General features: G+C 42.7%; 1 protein-coding gene across 1 annotated transcript; it reads right to left on the minus strand.

The window, feature by feature from the left end:
* Positions 1-1137: 1137 nt before the first annotated feature.
* LOC142355444 (uncharacterized) lies at positions 1138-6492 on the minus strand. The gene has a single exon (XM_075407626.1). It carries the CDS (start codon positions 6490-6492, stop codon positions 1138-1140), a length of 5355 nt encoding a protein of 1784 aa, XP_075263741.1.
* Positions 6493-8961: the final 2469 nt, after the last annotated feature.

The following is an 8961-nucleotide window of genomic DNA, read 5'->3' on the forward strand; positions in this document are numbered from 1 at the left end:
CAAATTGAGAAGTGGGTTACAAAATTGGGTGCTAGGAAAATTGGCCGACAGGGCGTTTAGCCGACAAGGAAAAAAAGGAAATTTAGCCGACAGTTTTATCATAATTGGTAATAAAAGTCCATAATTGGTCCATAAATCAGTAGTTCGGTTGTGATAGATTCATATCAAGTCCCACGGGCCGCTGAGGCATGGCCATGGCCCGCGAGGCATGGCCAGATTGTTAAAAATACGGCTAAACGCCCTGTCGGCCAATACGGCGGCCACCATAAAATTGATTTGATGGCTAGTATGAAAGTATACGTAATGTTGGTTTATTTGCTTTTTGGCTACAAATTTGAATGCTATAATCGATTTTAGTTGACATTAATTGAACTCAGTGGTGTTTCTTGTGATGTTCTCTAAACACAATCATGATGTTTATTTGCATGCTTCGTAATAGAACTATAATAGTCCGCTTGGATATAACTCGATGCTAATGTTTACCATAGTTGTTTCACAACTGAATTTTTTTAAGATCGTTTTAGGAAAGAAAAATGACTTAGAGATGTTAGAGAGGCGGGATGTCTTTAAAATTTAATGAATTTGACAAAAACGATAATTTGTTAACGAAATTAACAGTTAATAGCGAGATCGGATCAGATATACCACATCTGGCCGGATATACCAAACTGTCATCAACTACATCTATAACTCTGCTTAAAGTTGTTAATCATCAATTCATATTGTCTTGGTGTGTTGTCTTGGTCTACCTCATTTTGCACGTTCTATATTCAAATTATGATTCTGACTGCTCAAAAGTCATGTTCTTTAAGAGTTCATTACAGTCCCCCTCGTTTTGGCGTTGTAGTCAAAACCTAAAGGGTTAATGATTTGTTAAAACTTGTGAATGTGGTTACTGTTCATTAAATTTGTGTCCTGTTTCGACGTTATGATCCGTTTCCTAGTCGTCAATTACTAGTGCCAATTTGTTTACTGGTCTTGTTTGTTTCCCGAACCCAGTTCTGATTTCGCATGATCTAACTTTTCCATCATTGCTGTGAGACAATTTTTCGACAATACCGACGGGCCAAATACCTCGTGGAGTCATGTCTTCCAATATCCAAACAAGGCTACCAACTTCGAGAGGCTTCTGATCTTTTATCCATTTGGGTCTCCTAGCCATTGTGGGTATGAACTCGCGCAGGAGTCGTGTCCAAAATTGATGTGAAAGGGTAATACATCTTTTCCAGTCCTTGTTGTAATTTTAGTGATTGACAGTATTGACGGCAAACGTTTGTGAGGTCGACCGATAAGGAAATGATTAGGCGTGATTGGTTGATAAGACAAACCGTTGTCTGGGACGTAAGTCAAAGGCCTGCTGTTCAGGATTTCTTCGACTTGAGTTAGGAACGAGTGAAATGTTTCTTCGGTCAGCATTTGAGAGCCAATCACTGAGTAGAGAATTCGTTTTGAGGACTGCACGAGTCTTTCCCATGCTCCTCCGAAGTGGGATGCGTATGGTGGGATGAACTTCCATTCGATGGTCTCTTTGAGTAATCGGTCACTGATTTCCTGGTGGTCGAATTGGTTTACTTTTGTAATGAGTTCACGAGAAGCGCCAACGAAATTTCTACCATTATCAGAGACAATGAGGTGAGGGTTTCCTCGACGGGCAGTAAACCTCAGTATCGCTTGAATAAAGGAATCAGTGCTTAAATGGTAAGCTGGTTCTAGATGAACGGCTCTCGTGGTAAGGCAAGTGAAGATGCAAGCGTATCGTTTTGGATACAAGTTGTCGCTGGCCTTTATAGCGAAAGGACCAAAGAAATCTACACCCGTATTTTGAAAAATAAAGTTTTCAGTATTTGGAATTCTAAAGTCTGGCAGGGGTGCCATTTGAGGTTGCAACGCTACTGCTTTTTGTCGACGGCAATCGAAACATCGGTTGATTATTGTTCGTAAGGTGGAGCGAAGGCTGATTACAATAAAGGACTGTTGAACAATGAAACGGCAATGGTCGAGTCCTGTATGTCCATTGTGGTTGTGAATGTCTCTAAGCATAAGAAAAGTTATATGTTCTTTGCCACTTAGGATTACTGGGGTTTGTAAGTTTTCTTCTAGTTGATTTGCATTGGCAAGACGTCCATTAGCTCTTATAACTCCGTCGTCGGAAATGAAGGGCAAGAAATTTTTTATTTTTGAGTGTGCTGGAACGGTTTGGTCTTTGCGAAGACAATCTAGCTCTTCCTCAAATGAGAGTTCTTGAGATTGCCTAAGTAGATAAGTTTTGCTCATATTGACTGTTTTTATGGTCAAGTGGAAACTCTTCGTTGTAGTTTTGAGGTTGCTGATAAACAAAATTACAAATGCGAGAACGCGTTTAAGTTTTTCAAAGCTTGAGAACCGTTTTGGGTCAATGAGTGGCTGGTTTGCCCTTGAGAGAGCCATTGAAGCTGCTAAAGGGTAATTTGGCACTTTTGTTGGAGGCCAATTTGTTGGGTCATGTTTCAAGAAAAGTGGCCCTTTAAACCAACGACAATCCTGTTTGAACTCGTTTAATTTCAACCCTCTTGTTCCGTCGTCAGCTGGATTCAAGACACCTGGAACATGACGCCAGTCTGATGGTGAAGTTGTTTCAAGAATTTCTGCAACTCTGTTTGCTACATACATTTTGTGTCTTTCTTTGGAGTTGTAAATCCATTGTAGGGTGGTTGCGCTATCCGACCAAAATGTCGTTTTGCTAATTGTTACATCGAGCTGTTGCTTTATGAAGAAGGCTAGCCGGACTCCGATAACAGCTGCTGCCAGTTCTAGTTTAGGTATGCTTTGCTGTCGAATCGGGGCAACTTTTGCTTTTCCCATTATAAAATTGATTGAACAAGTTGAATCTGTATACTCTGTTTTTAAATATGCTACGGCACACATTGCTGTTAGAGAAGCGTCGCAAAAGATATGAAGAGTTGATTCTTTAGGTGTCTTTTTCTCCTCGAACAGAAATCGTGGTATTTCGATGCTGGAAATGTTTCTGATTTCTGTCATAAGAGACTTCAGTGTTGCATCAAAACTGGTAGGTAACAGGTTGTCCCATTGTTTTCCTAAACGCCAGACGTCCTGCATGATTGTTCTTAACCGCACTGTGAAGGGCGCAATAAACCCAATTGGGTCATAGATGGATGAAACACTCTTCAAAATCTTTCTCTGGGTGGGGTTCTCTAGATCTACTTTTTTAAATGTTTTGCTGTTTATAACGAAAGAGTCTCTAGACACAGACCACTGTATTCCTAATACTCTCTCGGTATCAGTTGATGATGGCTGTTCGTCTTTTTCTCCGAATTTTGGAATAGGCGGTAGAATGGTAGACTCCTTTGTATCGTTAGGATTCTGGTCTTCTTTAGGGATTGACTTCATTGTTTCAAGTGAGTTGGAGGACCACTTGGTTAAATTGAAAGCACCTAGCAAAAGTAAATTTTTCAGATCTCTTGAAATGGAAATTGCTTCTTCGACTGTGTCTGTTGCGTGATATAGGTCATCCATGTAAAAGGAACGTAAGACTGCCTTGGCTGCTGAAGGGTACTGCTGACAGTTGTCCTCCGCTGTTCGTCGCAAGGCGAAGTTACAACATGTCGGTGAACACCTTGCTCCAAAAATGTGCCTTCTAAATTGGAAGCAAATTATCTTTTCGCCTTTCTTCCACAGAAATCTTAAAAACTTTTGGTCCTGTGGTCGAACACCTACTTGCATAAACATGCCTTCAATGTCAGCAGATATCGCAACTTTTTTCTGCCTGAACCTGCAGATAACACCGGTCAAGTTTTGCATCAAGTCAGGCCCTGGCATGAGTTGGTTATTTAATGATACACCATGATATTTTGATGCTGCGTTCAAAACTTTTCTTATTTTTGCTTTGTTAGGGTTAATGACAGGGTGATGCGGAATGTGCCAAATGTTTGGAGTCGTTTTATCTAAGGGAACTTCTTCAATGTAATTCTTCTTCAGATCTTCGTCGATTGTTTTCGTGTATTTCTCTAACAATTCCGGGTCTCTTTCTAGTCGCTTAACTAGGGCGTTGAGTTGTTTGAAGGCTAAAGTGAAGTTATTTGGCAGGTCGGGTTTGTTTTTCCATAAAAGCCCAACGTGGTATCGTCCTTCCTTGAACTCTACAGTAGATTCCAAAATGTCTGATGCGCGTTTATCGGTCTCTGATTTTGTGACGTCCTTATTGGACGGCAAGTTTTCAACTTTGTACCAGTTGAGTACTTCGTTATACAGAGTGTCGTCAATTTCGCAGCACTCTGTAGACTCACTTTTGACAATTTGAGACTGGCATGTTACTGCTGAGGGCAGATCAGTTTTCCCTGACGCAGTCCATCCAAGTTCTGTTTGAATAGCTCTTGCGGTATTTGGAGGACCATAGTGAATCTCTCTAGGTGCAATGAGATCAAAATTGTCGCATCCAATCAAAATAGAGATTTGATTGATGTCAACGTCGGGGTATGAAATATGTTTCAAGTGATCAAATTCCTGACACACTTTTCGAATCCATTCTAAATTATATTGGGGAAACTCTATGTCGGCCGAAACCTGAACGTCTTCTATATCAAAAGTTTGATTAGAACTCATTCCCTTAATCGAAAGGTTAACGTTGGTGAATGAGACACTTTTTGTTCCATGGATTCCTTTGTGCAATTCTGTGTGTTGGGTTTTTTCGTCAAGAACGATTCCAAGTGCGGAAGCAGTTTTCGTTAACATCATTGATACGACGCTTCCATTTTCCAGAAAGGCGTACGTGTTTACTGACTTACCATCCCTTGAGAGTGTTACGGGGAGTATCTGAAGGAGTGCAGGACGTTCTGATGATCCAGCGGTACTGCAATGTGTTGAGTTCGCTGACTGGCTAGACTCATCGTGTAAGTGTGTATGATGACGTTTGCTACAACTTCTGCAACTCTGCGTAGAAGGGCACTCCTTTGAAGAGTGACCCATTTTCAGGCAATTGAAACAGGCTTTGAGTTGATAGATGGCGTCCCTACGCTGCTTAACGGACATGTTTTTGAATTTTTCGCACATGTATATTCTGTGGTTGCCGTCCTCGAACAGACACTTTGAAGCTCTGCTGGTTTGAGGAACGTTTTGGTCTTCTAGTTGTTGCTGCTGATTTCTAGAACTCTTGAACTGCCTTTGATGTTGACTACGTTCTTTGTTAAATTTTGAAGTTGTCTGCATGTCGGAAATCTTGTCTTGCGTGGATACATATCTTGATGTTCCTTGAATTTGGTTTTGATCATATCTAGGGTGATTGTTCCCATATTGTGAACGATTGCTCCGCGGATTTGATGAGTCATTTCTGCCCAGCTTGTTTCGAGAGAAAGGTTCTAAATTCTCGAAGGTTTGAGCAGTCAAAGAGAGCCATTCGGCGAACTGCTCTAAGGAGGGAGATTCAATCTGATGTTGTGCACAATGTTTGCTCCAGTCAACTAGTTGACTATAAGGTAATTTCTGTATTGCAACTTGGGTATTCATTGTTGATTTGAGGTCGTGTTCGTATTCCAGGCGTGTAAAAGTATTCACCAAGTCGTTTATAAATATACTAAAATTGTCAAAACTTTTGGGTCGCTGGGCTGACGGGCTCGGAAACGATGCAAGTTTTTCTAAGTACGCATTTACGATGACGCTAGACTTGCCATACTTTTTCTTCAGGTCGGCTAGAGCTTGGTGATAGCATTGACCATTGCAACCGTAGCCTTTAACTAAACTCTTTGCTTGTCCAGTGAGAAGTGATTGTAAGTGCGTCATCTTTTCTGTAGTGCTAAGTGGCCTCGAGTCAATGACAGACTCGAATAACTGTATCCAATCTGTCCAAGTGAGGGGATTGCCATTAAAGGTGTCAAGTTTTAGTGTCGGGAGAGTTCCTGATGAGATCGGGGTAGTGATAAATTGTTGCCTATGAGTGTGATCCTGACAATTTGCCAGACCAAATGAGGCTTGATGTTGTGGAAACGTAGTTGGATCAAACAAATTTCTTGTGGTTGATGCATGGAAGGAAAAGTTTGATGTTTCTGTATTTTGAAACTTTGCCGGCTGATTGGAACTAAGTGTTATACCAGTTGAAGCTGATAAAGTTTCCTGCGGAATCTCTCTGTGTTCTGATTCGTTTTGTAGTGTTTGTTGTTGGAGGTTTGTTGGTAATCTTGTTTCTGTATCCGTTGAATTGTTGACAAGATCAGAACTGACTTTTAATTTTCTCCGAACAAAGTTAAGTTTTCTGCGGGAGTCGCGTTTAACTGCTAATGTCTCATCTAAAAACTGACAATGTTCTGATTCGTCTAGATTGAGTAGGAGAAACTCATTAGTCTTTTCTAGCTCAGATAGCAACTGCTGAACTTCCTTTTCTCCTTCTATGAACTCGTCGTATGGCAGATTCTCATCAGTTGAAAGGTCTTCGATCAGATCGTTTATGCTCGAAACGCAATATTTGTGAAAACTACGCTGACTTTCAACGGTTTTGGCAGGCATGGTGAACTTTTCTTTATAGAACTCTGTAGGTAAAGTTTTATCTTTTTACGTATGCTCAAAAGAATTGAGGCTGTGTTGGTCTATTATATTTTCTTGCGGACGATTTGATGTTGGTATTTGGTCACAAGAAATCCGAATTACTACGTTGAATATGTAAGAGGTCTTTTGACTTGGGGAGATTTGTCTTGCTAACTGACCGGTGGCACCTCACGGAACCTGGGGACAGTTAGAAGACAATGCTGTCTCTACCAGCTGACCAATGGCACCTCACGGAACCTGGGGACAGCTAGTAGAGATGTTTTGGAAGTAATCTGTTATCTCCCAAGTAGTTCAAGAGGCTACTCACAGAGCCTGGTGAACATTTAAGGTAAAGAGGATTTGTGAAATTTAAGTTGAAGTAGAAACTACCAGGTTGAGCAGATGCAGGTGCATAAATTCCGTTTACACTCGTGAATTTTGCTGTGACCACTGTTATTCAACATTACGTTATAATCCTTGTACAGAATTTTTTGTTTGATAAGGTGGTGAAGGTTTGAGCGACCACATTCGTTAAGGTGAAGATGATCTTTAGGATTGAAGTATTTAGCGCCTGATATATGCTGACTGATTCCTCTATACTTCCAGTTGACTGAGGGTTTGTGACTACGAGTTCTGTGGGACACTTTCTCGAGGATTTCGTTAACGGCTGCTGATCGCTGTTTGTTTTCGTTTCGTTCTGGTATTCCTATGAGGTATACTTCTTTGGTTCTTTCGGTCAAAAAATTTGCGAGTTCAATCAACTGATTTGCGATGTCAATTGGTGTTTTGTCTGAAGGTTTGCAGCCGTTATACAAGTCGTTACCGCCAATAAACAGTATAATTTTACAGTACTGATTGATAGGGGGAACAAAGTGATATACGTCTTTGATGGTTGCGCCGGGAAGAGATAATATATTCAGGTTTCCAGATTCGAAATGTCTTCCCTGCGAATCTGTGATCAATATGAACTTCGTTTTCGAATACTTGAAAAGATGATATCGCATGTCACATACAATCAGTGGACGTCGAGACAATAAGTGAGTTATGATGTAGAGGAAAGATTCTGGGTGCTCAGGTGAAGTGGATTTGGGTTGCTGCTGTTGGAAATCCTAGTTAGCCAGGAAAGCTGCTGCAGAATGCTGCACTTGGCTGGTGGCTGCTGGTTGGCCAGGAAAACAAGGCTGGGGAATGACGCTTGCCGTTGCTTTCTGCTGCTGGGAACCCTGGTTCTCCAGTAAAACTGCTGCACAAAGCTGCTGTTGGTTTGTAGCTGCTGATGGGGAATCCTGGTTGGCCAGGAAAAAAAGGCTGGGGAAAGACGCTTGTAGTTGCTTACTGCTGCTGGGAACCCCTGTTAGCCAGGAAAACTTCTGTAGATTGCTGCTGATGGTTGGTAGCTGCTGCTGGGGAATCCTGGTTGGCCAGGAAAAACTAGGCTGGGGAATAACGCTTGTTCTTGCTTGATGCTGCTGGGAACCCTGGTTAGCCAGGAAAATTTCGTCAGATTGCTGCTGCTGGTTGGTAGATGCTGGTGGGGAATCCTGGTTGGCCAGGAAAAACTAGCTGGGGAAAAACGCTTGTCGTTGATTGCTGCTGCTGAGAACCCTGGTTAGCCAGGAAAACTTCTGCAGATTGCTGCTGCTGGTTGGTAGATGCTGGTGGGGAATCCTGGTTGGCCAGGAAAAACTAAGCTGGGGAAAGGCGCTTGTCGTTGCTTGCTGCTGCTGAGAACCCTGGTTAGCCAGGAAAACTTCTGCAGATTGCTGCTGCTGGTTGGTAGATGCTGGTGGGGAATCCTGGTTGGCCAGGAAAAACTAAGCTGGGGAAAGGCGCTTGTCGTTGCTTGCTGCTGCTGAGAAACCTGGTTAGCCAGGAAAAACTGCTGCAGAATGCTGTTGCAGGTTGGTAGATGCTGGTGGGGAATCCTGGTTGGCCAGGAAAAACTAGGCTGGGGAAAGACGCTTGTCGTTGCTTGCTGCTGCTGAGAAACCTGGTTAGCCAGGAGAAACTGCTGCAGAAAGCTGTTGCAGGTTGGTAGATGCTGGTGGGGAATCCTGGTTGGCCAGGAAAACTGGGCTGGGGAAAGACGCTTGTCGTTGCTTGCTGCTGCTGAGAAACCTGGTTAGCCAGGAAAAACTGCTGCAGAATGCTGTTGCAGGTTGGTAGCTGCTGGTGGGGAATCCTGGTTGGCAAGGAAAACTGGGCTGGGGAATGACGCTTGTCTTTGCTTTCTGCTGCTGGGAACCCTGGTTAGCCAGGAAACTTCTGCAGATGGCTGTTGCCGGTTGGTAGATGCTGGTGGGGAAGCCTGGTTGGCCAGGAAAAAGAAGGCTGGGGAAAGACGCTTGTCGTTGCTTGCTGCTGCTGTGAAACCTGGTTAGCCAGGAAAAACTGCTGCAGAATGCTGCTACAGGTTGGTAGCTGCTGGTGGGGAATCCTGGTTTGCCAGGA

Source organism: Convolutriloba macropyga, unplaced genomic scaffold (genome assembly GCF_964194025.1).
Source record: "Convolutriloba macropyga unplaced genomic scaffold, txConMacr16.3 SCAFFOLD_1621, whole genome shotgun sequence".
Lineage (NCBI taxonomy): Eukaryota > Metazoa > Xenacoelomorpha > Acoela > Convolutidae > Convolutriloba > Convolutriloba macropyga.